General features: G+C 37.4%; 1 protein-coding gene across 1 annotated transcript in view; it reads left to right on the plus strand.

Annotated features, from left to right (window-relative positions):
* Positions 1-24,666, plus strand: part of LOC126424822 (symplekin) — a 129,377-nt gene that overhangs the window by 56,567 nt on the left and 48,144 nt on the right. Inside the window, exons 9-12 of the mRNA XM_050087616.1 lie at positions 258-419; positions 8,449-8,583; positions 9,782-9,983; positions 15,502-15,712. Coding sequence (XP_049943573.1) covers positions 258-419; positions 8,449-8,583; positions 9,782-9,983; positions 15,502-15,712 — 710 coding nt within the window. The remainder of the gene's footprint in view (positions 1-257; positions 420-8,448; positions 8,584-9,781; positions 9,984-15,501; positions 15,713-24,666) is intronic.

Below are 24,666 nucleotides of genomic sequence, written 5' to 3' on the forward strand. Positions count from 1 at the left end.
ACTTGAAGCACAATAGATGTGACAGTAGTAGATTTTGTGGTGTATCTTAGTGCATCTCCTGTTAATTTAAATAGACCTTAGATCACACTCAATTGATGACAGCAGATTTGTGAACTGGGTTAATTTTCTGAACTAAGATCAAAATTCTCATTTATACAATCGAGCATTAGTAATTTACAGTTTTCCAAAATTGATTTTCCTTTAATAGAATTATTACGTAATTTTCATGCATTAAATGTGTCGCTTTTATGTTCCAGATGAAGCTGCCCGATGCTGTTCCACCATCATTCTGTGCCGAGTACAAACCTATCCCGAATGCAGGCTCACCTGTGCAAATCAAAATGCTGTGTCGCATGCTCGCCCAGCTGCTGTGTGACGCAGGAATGGATCCCAATGGGGGCCATAGTAAACAGCCTAAGGTACAGTAGCTAAAAGACAGTTACTGTTACCTTCCTCCTTAACTGTGGATATTAAATTCATTTGTTTTGTGTGGATTCACTTCGTCACTCCACTCAGTAAGCACCAGGACAAGTAATTGTAAGGAATTTCTGGAAGCTTACTCCCCTCCCCCCTCCCAACAGAGACTACAGAGCTGCTGTCCAATACTTAAAAAATATGCTTTGTTTGTCAGGCTGCATACATCCTGAACATTTGTCGATAGAGCATTAATTCTTAACAATTTCATCTGCTGCAGCTCGCACTGTAAGTCCATTTCCTTAGGACTTATTATTTTCCACAGGAACTTGTGCTCAAACTTCTTGGCTTCTCTCATTCCATCATTTCCCATTATTCTGACATATTCATTTGCATATATACATTCTGCTTTGATCATTGTGTTACAGTACCTGAATTTAGCTTTTCTCAAGATTGTCTTTTTCTTGTATAGGATGCTTGTCCTATATGTAAACTGGCACCCGTCTTCTCTCTCCTGCTGTTGTCAGCTTATTTTTAAATAGTTTCCATATGTCTTATTTCACTGAGGTATCTAAAACTGTCCACTTTTTTCTGTTTCACCATACTCGATGGTTAGGAGATAAAACACTGTTCAGATGTCATTTATGTTTGACAGAAATCTGGAGGCCAGCTTTTTCTGCTTGTTCCTTAAGAATGTTTGTTTGTTCACAGCTGTCTCTGTGTTTCTTGACAGTATTACCAGAGCATCGTCCAATGCAAGGCATTTTACTCTAATGCTTTTCTTTCAATCTTCATTGCGAACTTTGTTCGGTAACTCTTTTCCAGCTATTTACTTTCCCCATTCTTGGGCGACATTCTCTGACACACAATTGAGGAGAAGCCCTGTCAGACCCCAGTTTTAAATTAAAACTCTTTGGAGAGCCCTGCCATGAATTTTGATTTTTAGTGTGTTTGTGTTAGTTTGGATGATAATTTCCTTTGTTTTGGGTCCACTATGAATTCTGTCAAAATGTCAAACAATACTCCCCAATCGACCAAATTTAGGCTTTGTTAAAGTCAACAAAGACCACTACCGTATCTCTTATGTCTAAAAATAGTTTCATTGGATGTTGAAAACAATTAAATAATATCTTTTGCTTCGGCAGTTTGCAGTTGCAAGTGTTAAGACTTTCCTGTTTCGGGGAGACACATTTTCCAGCATTAACTTGCAGTGCATTAATGAAAATAATGTATACGAATAAGTGTGTGAAATGTATTTTGAATAAATTTTTTACAAATGATGTTCAACATTAGCTTCTGCTTTGGTTTGTAAACAGTGCTTTATGCAAAATAGTCATGATATTTAGCTATTAACTTGTTGGGTTCTCCATTCACTCTATTGTCCATGCAGTGTGTTAGATTCATTTTTTTAAAATGATTAATGGAAAATCTCATATGAGATGTGAAACAAATACTAACAAAGAGATAGAGGGGCTGGCCAGTACTTACCTCAGCTCAGTACAGCCGATAGATACACATAAAACAGAACCGAAAATTTACGTTCCTGCTTTCGGAACAAATGTTCCTTCATCGGGGAGGAGAGAGGGGAAAGAAAGGGAAGAAGGGAAAGGAGATTCAGTTACTCACAACCCAGGTTATGAAGCAACAGGGAAAGGAAAATAGGGAGGGTAGCAAGAATGGAGGCATGGTTGTCAGAGGGAAGCCAAAGATATTCTACTGTAAGTACTGTGCCAGCTTCAAACCAAAGAGGATGCATACAGAAGTAAAGAGGTATATAGTATAAAGATAAACACAACTATGTAGGATGAAAAGATGCGTGAATGGCTAAAGAGGAAAGGGAAAGAGGAGAAGACTGAAGAGTAAATGGGATTGAGGTTGTTTAACGTAGGTTCAGTCCAGGGGGATGGCGGGATGAAAGGATGTGTTGGAGTGCAAGTTCCCATCTGCGCAGTTCAGAGGGACTGGTGTTGGGTGGGAGAAGCCAAATGGCACATACGGTGTAGCAGGTTCCTAGGTCCCTAGAATTATGCTGGAGGGCATGCTCCGCTACTGGGTATTGGGCATCTCCTAGGCGGACAGTTCGTCTGTGTCCGTTCATGCGCTCAGCCAGTTTAGTTGTTGTCATGCCGATGTAAAAGACTGTGCAGTGCAGGCATGTCAGTTGATAAATGACATGTGTAGTTTCACACGTGGCCCTGCCTTGAATTGTGTATGTTTTACCAGTAGCGGGGCTGGAGTAGGTGGTTGTGGGGGGATGCATGGGGCAGGTTTTGCAGTGGGGTCGGTTACAGGGGTAGGAACCGCTGGGTGGAGAAGGTGGTCTGGGAATATTGTATGGTTTAACAAGGATGTTACGGAGGTTAGGGGGGCGACGAAAGGCAACTCTGGGTGGTGTGGGGAGAATTTTGTCAAGGGATGATCTCATTTCAGGGGTTGACTTGAGAAAGTCATATCCCTGGCGGAGTAATTTGTTGATGTTTTCGAGGCCAGGATAATATTGGGTGACAAGGGGGATGCTTCTGTGTGGTCTGGGGGTAGGAACATTGTTGTTGGATGGGGAGGAATGTATTGCTCGGGAAATCTGTTTGTGGACAAGGTCTGCGGGATAGTTGCGGGTTCTGTTTTATGTGTATCTATCGGCTGTACTGAGCTAAGGTAAGTACTGGCCAGCCCCTCTATCTCTTTGTTAGTATTCATTTTTTTATTCACTTGCAAAAAAAAGAAAAAAAATGGTTACATTGGTTTCCAGTAGCATTCTGAACATTTCTGTACAAATAAATATTTTATTCTGGTGCTATTGTGAAGCAGTGGTAATGTTTATTTATGTAAATTTGATAAGACATGGTATTACTATAGTAATGTCAGCAATACACCACTGTGTGTTGTTGATGTGGAAATTGAACTGCTTGTGCAAGTTGCTGTCTTTTGCAAAAAATCAGTTATGTATCATCTGAGTAAAGCTGAAAGGTTTTGTATTTTCCATGTAGTGTGCAATGTCTTCCACACTTACACTTCTTCTTTCCGTATAATTTGCATGTCATAATTTTGAACATTTTGACCTATTACATGATTGCCGAAAATGGACTTTGCTTTAAAACAAAAACTTAAGTTAGAAAGATATATTTTTTTACTGTTGTGAAACACATCACCTACTATAAAAGTGCTCATAGCTCTTAAGGTGTGCATTTTAGAGCCCATCTTCCCTAGATATTTCTTTCTTGTTTTGGTCCAAACTACTGAAAGTTTGTCATTGAAGTTCTGGTTCACGCTGTATAGGCCATATATAATGTGCAATTGAAGTGTGTAAGAATGTGCACTTTGCACAACTGTATTAAGAAAGTAGTATCTTATATTTCAATAGAAAATGGCTTTGAGAATGTTCATGTGAATTGTTGTACTAAATGACAATGCCTGTACATTGTACTTAATGTAAAAATTGCAACCCATTTCCTTTATTATTTAAAGCAGCTGATAAAGACCCACTTCACTTGGTCATATGTTCCACTATTTTTCTGAAAACTTTCCGGATCACTAGAAAACATTTGAGACCATTGCAAAATTAACTATTAAAAAAATCATAAAACTTATATTTGTCACTCACAAGTACTCTTCAATGCCCAAAAATACTTTTAAGTGCTCTTAAATTCACATAATTATTCAACAATAACTTAATTTGAAATATAGTTTACTGTCACTCACTCACTCATTATTTCTTTATAGGACACAGAGAACATTCAAGAATATTCTAAAACATCCAGAACTTTCATAAATAATATTAGAGAATGTTAAAGAGAACTCTGGAACTTCTGTTTGTTTGTTGCCAATGAAATACACTTGCAAAAATTGATAAGATTCATTTGGCATTCATATGACCCCCCCCCCCCCTTTCTGGCATACTGTACTTGAAAACACACAGGACTAAGAAACTGAAACTTCCTGGCAGATTAAAACTATGTGCCCGACCGAGACTCGAACTCGTGAGTCGTGCTTCGGTAACTCAGATGGTAGAGCACTTGCCCACGAAAGGCAAAGGTCCCGAGTTCGAGTCTCGGTCGGGCGCACAGTTTTAATCTGCCAGGAAGTTTCATATCAGCGCACACTCCGCTGCAGAGTGAAAATCTCATTCTGGAAACACAGGACTAAATTGATGTTCTTCACTGCTTATGGACGAAGCAGCAAATGATATCATTTCAAAACAAGCTTTATATACTCTTTAACATTGCAGAATTTGTCATTTTTTTATTCTGGAATTTCTGAAGTCAGGCTGTAATTCTGGTAGTGGCACCTCTATTGGTGCCAGTCAAATTTTTCCACTCATGCAACACATTCATGGTGTTTCTCTAATGACATTCCTAGTGCCATGGAACTGACACACTTAATCCATTTATCAGGACAACATGTTTGTGTCTGTTGTATGCTTAAGTGGGATCGTAATGGAATGATCTGTCTGCCAAACTATAATCTCTTTCTTCTGCTTTGTACGTCTTGTACACTAATGTTCTTGTTCTTGTACTTCTGATGATTGCCTTTCTTTAACTTCTCATTGCACCCCTACTTAGTTCGTCATAATCTTGTTTCTTCAGCGGTTACTTTACATCAGTTTGCTGAGTGTCTCAGCCGATTTTCTTCTCTAATTTTTTCTCTGTTTCCTCTCAGTCTATTCATTCTTTTAGGTTGTGAACATATATGCACTTCTCACTCGTGATCTCTTTCGTTTCGTGCGTTCTGTCTCCTCCTTTCAGTTCACCACTGGCAAGATCGTCTCTCTTATGTATCGAAACCCTGTTAAATATTAATCTTACTTAACACATTAAAATTTCACTTAATACACTGTTCACTCTCTTACACAATTCACTTTCACTAAATTTATTTCACTTTCTGTCATTTTCACTTTCCCTTTATCCATTCTAATCGATGTCTGAAAATATGACACGTGTGTCTTGTTGTCGCCTGCATACACACTTCTGCGATGGAGCATACCACCACCAGCATAACAGGATAATGGAACATTCTCAAGCAGTGTAGGACAGTCTGGAAGATTCTAGAACATGCTAGAAGATTATATAACATTGTGGGACACTATGTGACATAATTCAGCATTCTGGCAGCCACTTTGTAGTGGCAACTGTTATTGCAGGGAACAAGTAAAGGCTTGGCATCTTGCAATACATGTTGTTGTTGTTGTGGTCTTCAGTCCTGAGACTGGTTTGATGCAGCTCTCCATGCTACTCTATCCTGTGCAAGCTTCTTCATCTCCCAGTACCTACTGCAACCTACATCCTTCTGAATCTGCTTAGTGTATTCATCTCTTGGTCTCCCTCTACGATTTTTACCCTCCACGGTGCCCTCCAATGCTAAATTTGTGATCCCCTGATGCCTCAAAACATGTCCTACCAACCTATCCCTTCTTCTAGTCAAGTTGTGCCACAAACTCCTCTTCTCCCCAATCCTACTCAATACCTCCTCATTAGTTACGTGATCTACCCACCTTATCTTCAGCATTCTTCTGTAGCACCACATTTCGAAAGCTTCTATTCTCTTCTTGTCCAAACTATTTATCGTCCATGTTTCACTTCCATACATGGCTACACTCCATACAAATACTTTCAGAAACGACTTCCTGACACTTAAATCTATACTCGATGTTAACAAGTTTCTCTTCTTGAGAAACGCTTTCCTTGCCATTGCCAGTCTACATTTTATATCCTCTCTGCTTCGACCATCATCGGTTATTTTATTCCCTAAATAGCAAAACTCCTTTACTACTTTAAGTGTCTCATTTCCTAATCTAGTTTTGACTACATTCCATTATCCTCGTTTTGCTTTTGTTGATGTTCATCTTATATCCTTTCAAGACACTGTCCATTCCGTTCAACTGCTCTTCCAAGTCCTTTGCTGTCTCTGACAGAATTACAATGTCATCGGCGAACCTCAAAGTTTTTACTTCTTCTCCATGAATTTTAATACCTACTCCGAATTTTTCTTTTGTTTCCTTTACTGCTTGCTCAATATACAGATTGAATAACATCGGGGAAAGGCTACAACCCTGTCTCACTCCTTTCCCAACCACTGCTTCCCTTTCATGCCCCTCGACTCTTATAACTGCCATCTGGTTTCTGTAAAAATTGCAAATAGCCTTTCGCTCCCTGTATTTTACCCCTGCCACCTTCAGAATTTGAAAGAGAGTATTCCAGTTAACATTGTCAAAAGCTTTCTCTAAGTCTACAAATGCTAGAAACGTAGGTTTGCCTTTTCTTAATCTTTCTTCTAAGATAAGTCGTAAGGTCAGTATTACCTCACGTGTTCCAACATTTCTACGGAATCCAAACTGATCTTCCCCGAGGTCGGCTTCTACCAGTTTTCCCATTCGTCTTTAAAGAATTCGCGTTAGTATTTTGCAGCTGTGACTTATTAAACTGATAGTTCGGTAATTTTCACATCTGTCAACACCTGCTTTCTTTGGGATTGGAATTATTATATTCTTCTTGAAGTCTGAGGGTATTTCGCCTGTCTCATACATCGTGCTCACCAGATGGTAGAGTTTTGTCATGACTGGCTCTCCCGAGGCCATCAGTAGTTCTAATGGAATGTTGTCTACTCCCGGGGCCTTGTTTCGACTCAGGTCTTTCAGTGCTCTGTCAAACTCTTCACGCAGTATCTTATCTCCCATTTCGTCTTCATCTACATCCTCTTCCATTTCCATTACATTGCAATACATAGATCACTTAAAATCAACCCATAACATTGATTGCCAGCTGCTTCATTGCCTTCTCCTCTTTGAAATCATCTTTTGATGTCCATATCTTCAAAAACAATCCCTCCAATTTCAAGCAGAAACCTCCTTTATGGATGGGGGATGTATGTTTAGAGGGAAACATTCCACTCGGGAAAAATATATTTAAAAACAAAGATGATGTGACTTACCATACGAGAACGCTGGCAGGTCGAGGTCGATAGATCGACCTGCCAGCGCTTTCGACGTTTACTGTAATTATGTACAGTACATTGATTACAAGGAAACAGAACAGCTGGCCATGACAGTTTAGAGTATCTAACACTTGCGGTGGAAATATTTAAACCAGTAAATAATAATCCCAACCTCTTGAACTAAATGCTTCTTCTGTAATTGGAAAAGGGGGCTGATGGTGATGTTTGGAATAGGTGCCAGCACACTTGGATCTTAAGTTGAGAGGCACCCATCATAATGATTCATGTAATATCCATATACAACTATAAAAATTGATTTATGTATATGTGCGTGTGTATGTTCCACATCTCCTCCTAGACCACCGGACCAATTTCAACCAAACTTTTTGTACAAATTGCTTACTGTCAGGCAACAATCACTGTGAGGGTAAGAATCACCTACCTATAGTAGTTTGGGAGATATGACTTCATAAACACTGAGATATGTGAAAAACTGCTACATTGTGCATGATGTTTAAATTTATTACTTCTTTGTTACTAACTCTATTCAGAACACATTTTGCAGACAGTATCCAACATGCTGCTGAGTATACCTACAAAGTTTTATCATTGTAGACACAGATCAGGAGACATGATGTCATAAACATAGAGATGCATGAAATAATGCCACATAATGCATGATGTTTTAATACCATTACTACAAAGACACTTCTACAGCTGACTCAACTTAAGGAGATCCCCGACACTAGCAGCATTCATTTTTTGTTTTCATTTCTAATAGAAAATTGGCAAAATTAATACCTGGGCATTGCGGGTGGTCCCCCCTCCCCCAGCTAGTTGTTGTTAAAGTGCATCTAGTGAATTGCTTAATATCGTCCGTTCCTTACATGTCACTGGTTTTGGAGAGGATTGCTGCTGTTATTTCCCAGTTTGTGTTATTGACATTATTTCTTTTTTATGCACATTAAGACCCCAGCTTGGAGCTCCCAAAAAAGAGAATTAGCACAACAGTGGAAATATTGCATGCAAAATTGAATTGTCAAATCATTAACAAACAAAAAAATTGCTTTTATTGTGTAAGATTTGAGGAAGCATTTGATCTTGCAGATGGAAATAGATGATGGTCCCCTAGAAAAAGATGTGAAGCCATCTCTCACCTCGGTGATGACGGAGATGATGGACAAGGAAAAAGAAATGCAGCAGGCAAAAGCTTCTCAGCAGTCTGGAACGGTTACTGTGAAGGTGAGTTGAATTCATTCTCACTGTTTGGGTTACTGTTTGTACTGCGTCAAAGATTGGAGATTTTAGTGTATAGTGTAAGAATAATTGTAGCTATGTATTAAATGTGCAAAAGTCACAAAGGAGTGAAAAAACTACCTCATGTTCCATCGAAGAAGGCTTGCAAGAAACACTGTGAGTACGTTTTATAACAACAGTAAATAAAAACCGAAATGAGTTCTCCTCAAGAAATGGCATAAGACATGGGTGCCAATCTTCAGTGATTCCTTATGTTCGTTTGTTCATTCATTCACACATCATGTTCTGCAAATTCCATCATGAAGGAAAGCCTTCAGGGACATAGATAAATTCAAGTTATCCAGTAACAGACAGTAGCAACCACTGTTGGATTCTTCTGTAAAGTATTCTGACAACAAACTGACTAGTGCTAATCTACTCAAACTGATAATTGCAATAATTACTCCTACATCACTTTACATGGAGCCTCATTTGTGAATGCGCATTGATCTTTACTTCTAGTTCTTTATATTTCAGCATCAAGCAAAATAAGGCTGAAGCGTTTTTTGAAAATGAGTTGAAATTTTACAGTTGACCAAAGTGCTGTAATCATTCTGACAGATTTAAACTGTTTGTGGACTTGTTGAACCCAGATGTTCCCTCTCTGGGGCAATTCTATTCCAGTGTGCTTCATACTTGCCTCAAATGTGTAACCCCAGTGTAATATAAAGCAGAACTGCTCTTATGTACTCTTCGTAAATCTGTGATAAATCTTTTGATGATGGAAGTGAGGCTGACATAAGTATCACTTTTACTGCATTTAGGTACTAAAGTATAAGATAAAAGCTGCAGTAAACTATTAAGATAATGGATTAGATGTACTATCGGTATAAATAAGTCATAAAAGTACAAAAGCAAACATTTAAAAAAGGCAGGACACTTGCTGTTTCACAAAATAAACTGTGATTGATGATTTCGGCCAGAATATCAACAGTAAACATTTGTGAAGGGTACTGCGCAGTGTTAGAGACGCACAGTGTTAGAGACGGCAGTGTTCAAAGCTTTTCTATTACAGTACGTTGTCATGAACTCTGCTGAAGACGTTTATTATACAGCCAGTAATGGCTTAGTATTTTTTTTGTTTAATGTTTAGATGTCTTCTAATTGTATGTGTTCTTTTGAAATTTATTTTTATCGAATGTAGGTTCCAAAGCAGCGTGTTCGCACACTGAAGCTGTCTGAAATTACAAAACCTCTCACGACTGAGACCCGTGGAAACATGATGCGGGCTGCCGTGAAGCGCATTCTGAAGGCGGAACGTGCTGCAGCTGTGGGCGGAGTTATGCCTGTCCGAAGCAAAATAATCTCTACACTTGCTGTGACTTTCAATACTGATGTTAGAGATGGTGAGACATGGGCAAATTATAGCTTTAAGTGGTCAAATATTTTATTGTTACCAATAACCAGCTTCCTAAGCAACTGTACACATCTACTATTACATGTGCATTTCTGCTCCGCCTTTCTACACTCCATTGACTTCGAGTGAAACTGATTAGGGTTTCAAAAGAAATGAATATTAGTAGTGTACATTGTTAACAGAAGAAAATTGTAAATCTAACTTTGATACTCAATTGTTAATAACTGGAGAAGACTAGATTGTAAAGAGAGGGGGGGGATTAAAATTAGAATGACAAAGTTCATAAGACACCAACAGTAGAAATTTCTAAATCATCAGGATGGAAGCAGTAAACAAAAATGGGGAACACAAGCACTTATTTTTAGCTGATTGATGTGTGGTGTACACAAATGATTAACAGCCCCAAGAGACTTGTAGCTTTCTAACCTCTCCCCCCCCCTTCCCCCCTCTCCCCCCTTCCCCCCTCTCCCCTTCCCCCCTCTCCCCCCTAGAAAACATGTAGCTTGAAATTTGTTACTAAGAGTCATGAAGTGTTGCCTCGATGGAATTCCACCTCAACATGTGTATCTCTGTAATTGATAATAACTGAGCACATGTCATATGGACTGTTTTATTTAGATTAGCCCATACTACCACCTCGTAAAATATGTGCTATTTCCCCTTAAACAGGCTGCATAACAATGAAATGTTATTTACAAAGAGCTTCAGTGTTCCCCCAAGGCAGTACATATAGTCTTTGTAAGGATGAGTGTGTGGATTGATTACATACGTTTTGTATTTCTAATTCAAATTCATATTTTGGAAAAAAAATTGTTTTGTCGCTGTTTGATACCCGCATATAATACGTGAAACAAACAAAAAACCTGTAGAAGCCGTCTAAAAATGGTAGTGCATCTGCTACAATCAAAAATTTCTGGTCATTTAAGAAAAGAATGCTGGCAAATTTAATTACTATGGGAGAAGTGCTGGTAAATGTGTTGTTTGTCAGGAAAAAAGACATCACCGAGTCATTGTATGTGAAACGTAAGCTGTCTTATATCAGGGGAAATTTAAAATATCCATATCGGAAACGGAGATGCTATAGCTGATTCTTTCATAATGTCATAGATGCAGCTTACTTGTCAAAGGTTCATACTCGCCATTTAACCGCAATGAGCTTCTAAGTTGTTCAGTAGTTACCTGTACTCTTAATCTTCTCTTGCGTGATTTAGCATTGTCTTAAAAAGCATGACTGAAGAGGTTGTAGACTTACTGACCTCCTCCAGTGGCCATTTGTTGATTGCCTGAAGCTTTGAGTGATTTTTATAACTTTACAAAACATCATCAAAGTAGATTTTCATTTTGTACTTCTTTATTTTTGTAGCTGCATTCGCTGGTGATATACTTTAAAAATTAACCCTTGCACTTGTAAGAAGTCAGATCAGTAAACCACATAGACTTTGATGAGTCTAAATTATACCGATAGGTAATAATATATAGTCTGCACCCAAATTTGCTATTGGAGATTTACAGAAGTCACCATATACATTTGACTGTACTCTATCGTAGCTTGGCGCAGACAATGTTTAAAGAATTGACTGTGTAGTTGTGACTGACTTGGAACTTCACATGATGCTAAACACAGGCCGACCGTATACATTTGTGCTCTACTGTAGCTCATCACAGGATGACTTGGGCATTGAGTACAGCGCCTGTACTGGGTGCTACACAAAGAGTGGTCAATATCAGGTATATAATGGGAACAATAATTGGAAGCAAAATAATTTAGTACCCATAGGTTCCAAAATTTATGCCTCTAGAGCTATGAACACTTATTCATCTTTGATACTGGGAAACAAATCTCTTCTTCTGCAAGCTATCTGTTTTCCTTATTTTGGGAGAAAATTGTCAAGTAAATATGGGCTCTAAAGTGAATATCTTATGAGCTATGGGCAGTTGTTCAGTAGAAGTGACATGTTTTACAGTACCAAAACTTGTAAGGTACACTCTTAGAGACCGTATTTACTTCACAGTTTTTCCTTGTTTTGATCCATACTCGACCTCTCAAAAGATGGAAAGCAAAGAACTTGCAGAGAAGAGATTTGCTTCACAGTGTTGAAGATATAGTGTTCATAGCACTCAAGGTGTGCACTTTAGAACCTGTGTTTACTGGACTTTTTTGCAGTGAATGATAGTTTCTGTCATATCCCTGAATATTAACCGTTCCTTCCAGGGGCACCCATTATGAAGACGTATGTAGGACAGTTAACACAAAATGTTAAAATACAAAGTTATTACAATCAAATCATTATCATCCAATAACACACCTCATGTAATGAAAGATTGTGACATAGGTGACTTGTCAGTTCTAACAGTATGTGCAGATTAATGACATTAATCTAAGGTTATGTAATTGATTAATCTAAGGTTATAATGCATATGGTGTTACTTCTACAGACAACTATTTTTTAAATAGTTAGCATTAAAAAAAAAAGTCTGTGTTGGGAGAGGTGTGGGGGTGGCGCACTCTTGGTGTGGACATTAGATTTAGCTTTCCAAATAGAGGTTTGCAGTGTTGTTTCTTTTTTGCTCCCACAGTGGCTTGGATGACCTTTTTCTGTAGTCTAAAAGCTTTGGCTGGATTTGTTTCCTCAGAGCCCCAGAAAATTATACTGTATCTATCGATTGAAACAAAAGTGTATAATCTAGTGTTTCTAATGCTAAACTGGCGATATTACATAAGACAATCATGACAAACGAGACTGTTTAATCAACTTTGTACAGTGTCCACATGTTTGCACTCTTATGTATTTTTACTTAGTAGTACACCAAGGCATTTGATGCACTTTGCAATCTCCATTGTTTTATTCATGTAGTATATTTCACGTATACATTGTGCAGATCGTTTTGTGATGAAATGAACAGTTACTGTTTTTGCAAAGATTAATTTCAAATTATTATTTTTGGCATATGCCCATATTTTGCTAAGTGCATATTCAATATGGTGGATTAACTCTTCACCAGTTTTATTGAAGACTATCGCTGTCAAGTCATCTGCATAGAGAATGGTATCAGACGTAGGCTGCTGTGCCATACCAGTGACGTGATACAAAAATAGTTGTGACCTTAATCTTGAAGCTTGTTGAATGCCTAATTGTTTCTCCAGCTAGACAAAAAATTTCTTGCTACTGTAAATGAACAAGTATTCTTAGTTTTCTATTTGCTAAATACCATGACATCCAACACAGAAAACCAGTCAGTTTGTGGAGGTGCATTCACATACCTCCCCCCCCCCCCCCAAACACACACACACACACACACACACACACACACACACACACACACACACACACACACTCACTTTCTATTAACAAGATATCCAATAACTTGAGTGACCAATTCATTTATTTCATAGATTGTGCTGCAGCCTGTTCTGAAACCATAATGATTGCGTAAAATAATGCTGTGGGATGAATTATGATTTTCAGTCTAATCTCATGCAGCTCGATTTTCAGTCTAATCAGATGCAGCTCTTTCATATATTTTTGAGGAAATTGGTAACAGAGAAATAGGCCTATAGTTCCCCTTTTCGTCTTGTTTGCCCTTTTAAATGAAGTGACCAAAGTTCAGGATATTTTAGATGATGATGAAAACATCCCTCGCCAGAAGACTGGTTGATTATGAAGGAGAGTGGATGTAAAATATTATGACAGACTATTCTTATAATTCTAGTGAGAATCTCATCCCAATCTAAATAATATAATTTTTAGGGACATTAAATTACAATATAAAAGACAGGAGAGTAGAAAATATAGATGTACATTAGACAGAGAAGATGATTTGATTAATAATTTGTTTAAAATTCTTAAAAAGGTACAAATGTTAGATTCTATATAACGTAGCAGAATTTTATACATGCACTTGGTAATTTATCAAGGCTCACCAAGAATTTTCCTGAGCCTCAGATTTTCATATTTCATGAACTAATATGTTACACAAGTAGAATTAGATATTTCTGTAAAAAGGTAAATTGGAAATACAATATCGTGACACTGAACTTCCTGAAGCATTACATTCTAAGATTTTAACATTCTGGAAAACAACAGTCCTGAATAAAGCTAACTTTTTAATCATGCAGTTAAGAAAAGATATCTTCGTATGAAAGAAGAGTGAAAGTTTTCATATATGGCGGACTAATCCTACGAACAAAAAGTTTTTAGCTGGGGCTTAGTGATGGAGTGCTAGTGGTTTTAGTGAATTTTAAATTTTTGAATATTTCATTTAAGAAAATATTTATGCATGACTTGTTAACACTGTTATCAGTTATCTGTTAACTATACTTTGAATAATGGTTTGGTAAATACAGCTTGGATAAGAGTTTGGAGGTCTCATATCTGCATAGTGTACGTATGGAACAGAGGATAGAAAATAAAAGAAATTATTTTCGTGTAGGAGTGCTGTACAGGAAGTGGAGCAAATATTCCGCCTTGCTATGTTTCGAGATGCTCCAGTGTAATTCCTTTGAGCTGCATTATAACCCAGGAACCTTTGTTGCCTGATACTATGGGGTGTTTCTCTGTTTCATATGTATATCTTTCCTCTTTATCCGCATAAAGATGACCCGCTGTGCTGCAGACAGTTTCCACATTACAGCTTTTGGCCAAAGCCTTCTTCAGTAAAGAAAACACACACCTCCTGCACACAAGCAATCACACCTCATGCACACATGACCGCTACCATCAGAGCTGTGGTAGCAATCGTTAACCTGAAGTTACAATGTGTAACTTCTCATTGTGCCTGTGTGCAACTCAACAGGTTGTCTTTTTTCGTCATTCCTGTGATTCATTCACAGCATTCTAATTAATTGAAAAGTAGATTCAGCATTAGACTGTTTTAACCCGTGTAAATACAGGGTTATTCTAAATGATGGACCCATTTTCAAAACTTCGTATTTATTCAAGTACGAATCCAAAATGAACAAGCTTTATATCAACAAAAAGAGGAAGTTCGAAAGTATTTTTTTTTTTTCATAATGTTTAATATCAGTTTAATAAATTTGATAGTTTGTTATTAATTAGTTTTAATAATTATTTAATAATTAGAGATGTGGCCACTGTTAGGTGCATGGAAAACATTGACACAGTAGCCACACACACAGAAGCATATCTGCCATTACTGAGTTCCAGGCAACAGTGATCAGATTCCACAGATTGTTCAGAATGGTTGGTAGAGGCGGAATGTAAACAGCTTCCTATTGCCACACAAACTCTACCGGCCACTTCTCAAGCCATCACCGACCGCCAAAAACTTTGAAACTTCCTCTTTTCATTGATATAAAGTATCTTCATTTTGGATTTGTACTTGAATGCATATGAGTTTCTGAAAACGGTTCCATCATTTACAATAACCCTGTATTTATAGTATTTTCCATCTATTATTGCACTCAGTCTACATTCCTTAAAGTGTGCTTTGGTTCTTTGTAATAGACTCATCGTGTCTGAAATATTCCTGTGTTTGATTATTTACAGTTATACTGGAATTCCTCCTCGAAGACATCAGAGGTAGGATAGACCTGGCATTTGCATGGCTTTATGAAGAGTACAGCTTCATGCAGGGCTTTAGCCGCCTGCCACCATTTATAAAACGTGAGGAGACACCCGAGCATCGGTACGACAAGCTTTTGTGTTCTCTGGTGAAGTCACTTGGTGATCGCCCAGGCCAGGAAGGCAAAGATGGCTCGTGAGTTTCTGCCAACAGTTTTCTTATCCTACAGTCTTTAATACTTTGTAGTAGTGGCTCATATTGCTGACTTTGTTTCATGTCATTCCATCTGTGATAATACACCAGTTGTTTGAGAATACAATTCACCACAGGTATTTACAGCAAAGGATAGGAGGCTGATTTAATATGAAAGAGCGGAATAGAGGTATTACAAAGCTAGACTTGGAGGTCTTTATCGAAAATAGACAAAAAACACACACACAACCACAGTCTCTGAAGCTGCCAGAGACTGGTGTGTGTGTGTGTGTGTGTGTGTGTGTGTGTGTGTGTGTGTTGAGGCCTTGTTGGCTGAAAGCTAGTTTTCTGACAGTCTTTTAGCTGTCCCTATCTGCAACTTAGCTTCTCGGTTATATGGTGAGTAGCAACTATCATTATCATAATATTGTATCAGTAACATATGTCTGATTTAGAAGTATGAAACTAATTTTATATGCTAAAACATGAAAGTGTTTTTAACATAAAATGATCTATCTAATAGCTTACTTTTAAGAAATATTATTGATCATAAAGTTGTCAGATCAGAAGATATTACATTACACCAGAAAGTTCTATGAGCAGACAGACAGAGTTGCAATGGGGAGCCCTCTGTCATCTACTCTTGCAAATCTTCCTATGGAAGATTTTAAGGAAAATGCTCTTTGCCTGATGACATTAAAACTTGTGTGTTTTCTTAGATATGCGGTTGATGCTTTTGTTGTTGGCCTTATGGAAGTGACAATTCAAACAGCTTTTTGAGACACCTGAGTTCAGACAACCTAAATATTTGCTTCACAATGGAGGTGGAAAAAGACGCTACTTTACCTTCCTTGTGTTGGTCAGGGGGAAGGGGAGGGTACATCGCAACATGCCAGTTTGTAAGAAGCAAACCCACACTGATTTGTTTATACAGGCTAGTAATTGTCACCATCCGGCTCAGTGTGAAATAGTACTTCATACCTTGATTTATCATATCAGACCCAGAAGGTTTTTCAGCTGAGCTATATCACCTCGATGTTACCTTTCGTCAGACTGGGTATAGTGAGAGACAAATAGGAGAAGTGTCATGCTGTTGCCGGCCGCGGTGGCCGTGCGGTTCTAGGCGCTCCAGTCCGGAGCCGCGCTGCTGCTGCGGTCGCAGGTTCGAATCCTGCCTCGGGCATGGGTGTGTGTGATGTCCTTAGGTTAGTTAGGTTTAAGTAGTTCTAAGTTCTAGGGGACTGATGACCACAGCAGTTGAGTCCCATAGTGCTCAGAGCCATTTGAACCATTTTTTGTCATGCTGTTAGCCAATAAACCAGACCCTACCCTTGTTTTCTTGTGACTTGAGTGATTTTACTATGGGAAATTGAGAAAATATCTCTCTAAACAATTATTAGGATAGCACAAATAAATACCTTTTATTATTATGAATTTCTCTTCCTACACTTGATAGCGGAATTTTCACATCAAATATATCCTTTACATAAAGTGAAAGTATCACGATGGTAGGAATTATCATATGTCATCATAGTTACGTGAGTATTTTACTGCTACAAAAATTATCTCTGGTATGGCTATTAAATATTTGCTTTCTGGCTCAAAATAAATTGAAAATTTTTTAAATTCGGAAATATTACTTTGTCAGGCTCAAATCAGAGTTGATCCAAACTTCTGCTAGTGTGGTTTTACGTAAAGATAGATTTTCAGCAATCAAAGATAACTGTGCTGTGTTAACTGAAAATCAGATTTTGTGAATAACTTTAATGTGGAGATTGTTCAGAATGTAGAGTGCGAGAAGTAAAAGGTAATTTTAAGCTACTTTTGGAATTACATTGAAATACCACATAAGCTTCCACTCGTACAAAGCATTGGCCACATTTATGTAAATTGTAAGGGGAGGAAAAGGTTTCAGTTCCAAAACAAAAACAAATTTTTAAAATTCAACTCTGGTAACTATTATTTAATGATAATTCAAGCCTCTATACATTGAATGGCATACAGAGCAACGAGCACAAGACAACACAAGAGCTAAGCAATAAGATAAGAAAGACAAGCGATCATAGAGAGAGAGACTGTGGCGGCTTTCCTTTATATAGTACTTCATGGAATCTTTATATGTCACCAAGAAATCTAAAGTTTCAGTACAATACTTGTGATAAATATTCTTTGTTAAGCAATATCATTGTAATTTTTTTTTCACTAATTAGAGGCATCACACTGACCATAAATTGAATGAGTGATGAGGACATCGAGGTAGCACTAAAGCCTACAGCTTTTTTGTAGCTTACACATGTAGCATTTACAACAGCTTTGGTTGTATTGTTTGGAAATGCAATGTGATTTGTGTTGATTACCATCCAAAATTAGGGTTCTTTTAGGTTCTGACTGTTAGCAGCACCGTTGCCAGTTCTCACCTGTGTAGTGCTAATGGCAGCAGGTGTAACCAGTAGCTGTTTATATTGCTGCAACAATCCTGAGGCATTGCTGTGGAGATGATTTACAAAATTGCATTATGTGGTAGCTTGAGATAGGCACACCCAGCGCACTATAGCTGGTGGGATCTTCTTACTCTTGACTCAATTATGAATTAAGGTCCTTTTGGGATCTGAAATGGCTGACCTCAGTTTACGTAATGTGTGTGTCTACCATGTCCTGTGCAGTTGTGACGTTTCATATATTGGTTCAGTTCCTCAGGACCAGGGAGGACCAGTATATAGATCCTAAAACTCATACATGCTTAAAAGGGCTGTGCAGATCTGCAATTGCAGAATGTTGCCTGGGTATTGGTCATCCGATGAAATATAAAGCAAATTCCGGATGCACTTCCAGTCTTTTGGAAAGTTTGGTGAAGGAAGCTGTTCAGGTGAAAATAGCGAGTGACTTTATAGATGGAGGTGGATGTTTTTGCTTAAATTCTGTCTGTAATACTGCTGTCACTGTGATAAAACAGATGGACAGACTTAGTACAACTTGCTCACCCATTATTAAGTTCTATTTCACTATTACTAATGGCTGATGTTGTTTCTTCACTTGTGTAATGGTGCTAGCTGTTCGAAATGTGTGTTGTCTCCGAAAATTCTGTCACCTGTGAATTATGTGCTGCAATTTACTTTGTATGTGCAAAATTTAAAATCGGTAGACATTCATAATGAACTTTTTGGAGTATATGGCAAGAAAACTGTGGGTGATAGTGCTGTGCAGAAGTGGTGAGATTTTTCAGGAAGGTTGGACAGTCATTCACATTGAAAAAGTGGGCAACCGGCTGCTTTGAGGAATGAACATACTGCAAAGGTTGATAACAGAATTGGAGAAAATCATGAGCTCATGACTACAAACTCATCAGTTGCTTTCTCTTAGATATTGTGGACAGTGTCGTATAAACTTGTGACTCATAATTTTGGCTATCACAAATTTTGTTCATGATGGGATCCCAAAGCTTCTGATTATCTCTGCAAAATGAAGAGGTTGGGAGCCACATTAATGTTCCTGATAGGTTCATGGGGAAGAAGACGAATTTGTTGATCATATTTTGATGGGCTGAAATAAAGGTTGCAAACGTCAATCAGGAGAGACAAAATCAGTTGCTGCAGTTGAGCCACATAAGCCTGCAAAATGCCACCACAAATTTCCTGCACAAAACCTGATAACTTGTTTTTGAAACAGAAATGGAGTACTCCATATGGATATTATGGAAGGAGGCACTACAGTAAATCAGAATGGCTAGACACACAGCAGTTTGAAGATAATGAGGCATTAAAGGAGCATCAAAACACATGTAGGTGGCAAAATTGTAAAAGGATGTTATTGTAAAACTTGTTCCTCAGTATTATGAGTGCTTTAATATAGGGAGAAGTAATATAGAAAATAGTTGATAGTTGTAACTTCAAAATTGTATGTATTAAAAAACATCTTTATCTGCTGGAGTTTTTTGGAAATTAATGGAACTTGTTCCAGCATAGCCCTAGTATATTCCAGCAAAAAATTACCAAATTTAAAATTATGAAGTGAAGTGTATTATACAGCGGCAACTGTAATTGTATACCTATGCTCATCTGTTACAGTCTTTATATGGCGTAAACTTCTAGCTGTAGAGAAATTATATATATATTTTTTAGCTTCCTAATGTAGTACTGTAATTTTGTGTGCATAGAAATGTAGAATATGTTAATGAGTTATTACATATATGAGGGATGTTCAGTAAGTAATGCAACAGATTTTTTTCTCAACCAATTTTGATTTAAAAAATTGTAACGTTGTTTGGACATCCTCAAATGTTTCCTTGGTGTGTCATTTCTAGTAACTCCATCAGATGGCAGTGCTATAACCAGTGGCAGCTCGTAGGTATGCATTCTGGGTGTTCACAAATTTTTAAATTCAAGTAAATATCAGTGTGTGGGGGAGAAGCTCTCCCCGATGTTATTAAATCTGTATATTGAGCAAGCAATAATGGAAACAAAAAAAATTCAGAGTCGGTATTAAAATCCATGGAGAAGAAATAAAAACTTTGAGGTTTGCCAATGACATTGTAATTCTGTCAGACATCAAAGGACTTGGAAGAGCAGTTGAACAGAATGGACAGTGTCTTGAAAGGAGAATATAAGATGAACATCAACAAAAGCAAAACGAGGATAATGGAATGTAATCGAGTTAACTCGGGTGATGCTGACGGAATTAGATTAGGAAATGAGACACTTAAAGTAGTAAAGGAGTTTTGCTATTTGGGGAGCAAAATAACTGATGATGGTCGAAGTAGAGAGGATATAAAACGTAGACTGGCAGTGGCAAGGAAAGTGTTTCTGAAGAAGAGAAATTTGTTAACATCTAGTATAGATTTAAGTGTCAGGAAGTCATTTCTGAAAGTATTTGTATGGAGTGTAGCCATGTATGGAAGTGAAACATGGACGATAACTAGTTTGGACAAGAAGAGAATAGAAGCTTTCGAAATGTGGTGCTACAGAAGAATGCTGAAGATTAGATGGGTAGATCACATAACTAATGAGGAGGTATTGAACAGAATTGGGGAGAAGAGGAGTTTGTGGCACAACTTGACTAGAAGAAGGGACCAGTTGGTAGGACATGGTCTGAGGCATCAGGGGATCACAAATTTAGCATTGGAGGACAGCGTGGAGGGTAAAAATCGCAGAGGGAGACCAAGAGATGAATACACGAAGCAGATTCAGAAGGATGTAGGGTGCAGTACGTACTGGGAGATGAAGCAGCTTGCACAGGATAGAGTAGCAAGGAGAGCTGCATCAAACAAGTCTCAGGACTGAAGACAACAACAACAACAGTGTGTGAAATTAATAGCAACTGCTGTTTAACATTTATGATTATCAACATATTTATACAACTTCAGCCACTGTTAGTAATAATAATAATAACTAGCCAAGAATAAAAAGAAGACATGGGTGAATGAGGAGTGTGAAGAAACACTAATATAAAGAGCTCAAAAATGGAGAAAATGGAGATGTTTGAAAAAAGAGGAAGACCTTGAACAATTCAGACAACAAAGAAAAAAAAAATCAAAAATAATCCGGAAAATCAAGACACTTTGGAAATTCTCAGCTTATTGAAATAGAAGAAAATTTTACCAAGAATAATACTAGAAATTTTTACCAAACTTAAACACATACGTAAAAGATATCAGGCACCAAGTATTTGTTTCAAAGATGAAAATGATAAAATGGGATTAAATAACAAAGAAGATTGTAAAATGTTAGCAAAATTTTTTGAAAAACTGTTAAACTTTCCAGTTCAACAGATAAATTGGAATTTCCAGTGACACCTCAAAATCTAGAGGAAAATTTCCCACCAATGGAAGAAATTCATGAAGCCATCAAAACACTCAAAAACAATAAAACATGTGATGAAGACTCCATTACAGTAGAATTATTGAAGTGGTCAGAACCAAAAATCATAAAGGATCTACAACTGCTTCTTGAGAACATTTGGAAAACAGAAAAGATTCCAGTTGAATGGAAAACAGCATTAATCCACCTGCTGCATAAAAATGGAGACAAACAAAATGTCAATAATTACAGAGGAGTGTCACTTCTGCCAGTGGCATACAAAATATTATCAAAAATTCTCCTGAACAGAGTAGACAAACAACTGGGAGAATATCAGAGTGGTTTTCAAAAAGGAAGATCCTGTGCAGAACAAATTTTTAACTTAAAGTCATTAATTCGCCATAGAATGTTAACCAACAAACCAATAATATTGTCATCTATTGATTTAAAGAAAGCATTTGATTGTATAGACAGAGAAACAATAGATAAGGTCATTAGAGAAATTGGTGTTAAATCAAAATTAGCAAATATAATTCATGAAACACTAACAGGTACAATATCTAAAGTCAAATTTATGTGAGAAGTATCTCAGTCATTTAAAATAAAAACTGGTGTTAGAGAAGGTGATAGTTTATCACCTTTACTGTTTCATTGTGTTCTATAATAAATTGTAAGGATCTGGAATTCGGAACTAAAAAATCACAAAATTGAACCAGTAGCTTTGGGAAGGAAAACAAATGGAATTAAGGTAAACTGCTTGGCTTTTGCAGATGATTTTGCAATACTTTCAGAAAACCTGACAGAAGCAGTTATTCAGATAAATCTTCTGAAAAAAATAGCAAACAGAACTGGTCTCAAAATTTCAGCTGAAAAAACTAAATTCATGACAAATATAAAAAATGTGCCAAAATTCATAGAAACACAAATAGGTAAAATAGAGCGAGTAAATAAATTTAAATATCTTGGAGAGTGTATACAACAGAATGGACTAGAAAAATCTGCAATAGATGTAAGAATTAATAAAATGGAAAGAGCATATGGTTTGACCAAAAATGTTTACAACAAGAAATGTATATCTAGAAAAACAAAACTAAAACACTACACCACAGTGGTACGACCAGAATGTTTATATGGATCTGAATGACTACCGATGAATTACAAGATGGACAGACTAGAGGTACTGGAAAGGAGGATTATTAGAAAAATAATGGGCACAATAAAAACTGCAGGTGGTTGGAAATTAAGTAGTAATGAGATCTACAAAAATATAGAGAAAATATCTAAAGTAATGGCCTAAGGCAGGTTAACCTTTTTCGGACACCTCTGCCGAAGGGGTGGAAATAGACTAACAAAACAAATACTCCTATATTTCTGGAAGAAGAAATTGACAGTAGCATGGATTACAGAACTAAGGAAAGATCTAGAAAGAAACATAATCAAAGAATCAGAAATAACAGAAAGAAAATGTTTTAAAAATAAAATACCAAATTTGGAAGGATTTCAAAGCAGGAGAAATAAAAAATCGGGAACAACATGGACATAAGAAAGGAAGAGACTTCATGGGGAGAAAATGAGGGAGTACTGGAAAAATAGGAAACAACAAGGAACAATAGGAAACAACAAGGAACAAGAGCAACTGAAGTTGTTAACATGATCCTAGTTGGCCAATACGATTGTAGAAAATAATAATAATAATAATAATAATAATAATAATAATAATAATAATAATACACATAACTTGTCTGAGGAAAAGGAAGAATGGTTTTGTGGAATTTTGTTGTTTTGTACATAATTAAGTACAGTTTATGGCAAGAACAACATAATGCTTAAGCTTTTGCTATTGTCCTTTCCACATTTTTGTGTAAGTGGAAGTTTTCATGGTCTTGCCCCCCCCCCCCCCTCGCGAACAAATGTACAAGATCTCTTAATTCAGCTGTTATTTAATGAATTAACTTCCTGGCTGAAAATCAGGAATTCTGTCATTGTATCCACACAACAGCTAATGCTTATTGCACACTTCTTTGTTAAATGTTCACTTGTAGTAACGCTTATTTGATTTTGTCGCTTTCTCAGGCAACAGATCTGGTCTGGGAGGCCCCACTTCCCTAGTGGGTAACGTTTCCTGTTAATTTTCTTTTCTGTTAGCACTTAATACAGGTTCAGCAGAATTCATGTTGACACTGCACAGGAAAACCGATTCCTCCACAGTAAACAACCAACTCCAAACACAAATTGCCATTTGCAGAAAGTGTTAAATTCAAGTATACCATCTACCAACGAGGTCACTTGAATAGAATACACGTGAGGTGCTGAGAGCCATAAGTGCCTAAAGCACACCGTTTTCGACCCCCCATATTTAAGTGAATAGCAGAGAAACCAGTGAGACAGCTGTTCGTAAATATTCAGATGTATGTCCAATGTGGGCCTGGAGTATAGATAAATCTGATCCACCAAAAGATCAACAGATTTCAGAAGCATGAATAAATGTTACAGTCTCACAATTGATGATTATGCACTCTGTGGTTCTCAGCACCTCAAATGGATTACTGTATGATAAAATCCAAATCTTAACGTACTATATCTAATTCAGAATCCCAAAAAATAGGTTTTTCTATGAGTATAACTATAACACATAGTGATGCCCAGTCTAATTTTACTATATAGCAAGTGAATTGTCATATACATCGAGTGTGCTATCACCTAGCAAGATTTATGCCAAGCGAACGTGGATAAAAGTCTGCCACCTGGTAGCATTGGTGGAAACTTGATATTGAGGGATAGCAGTGCATGCTGTGAACCATGCACATTGTTGATCAAATCCCTATGTATTTGGCCCATAAGGCAATTAAGTCACGCCAGTTGCGCGTGCATAGAAGCTCCTTAAAACGTGCACAAGTGAAAGAGTGCTCGTGACCCTAATGCCAAGTTTCACTGAGTCTAGAGGAGCAATGTAGAACAATGTGATAGATTTAGTGTTGGGTATATCAGATTACCGCCTCTACATTGCATTTAACAGCATTCAAGGAAAAATAACCAATAAATCCACAGGAAGAAGCATGTGTCATCATCCGAATGAAGAAGAGGGAATCTATCTGATCCCCCACATGTAGGTTTGCTGCACAGAGCTGTGATACGTGCAGTTGCGACCCACAGATACACTTATTC

The sequence above is a fragment of the Schistocerca serialis genome, chromosome 10 (genome assembly GCF_023864345.2).
Source record: "Schistocerca serialis cubense isolate TAMUIC-IGC-003099 chromosome 10, iqSchSeri2.2, whole genome shotgun sequence".
In the NCBI taxonomy this organism is placed as follows: Eukaryota; Metazoa; Arthropoda; class Insecta; order Orthoptera; family Acrididae; genus Schistocerca; species Schistocerca serialis.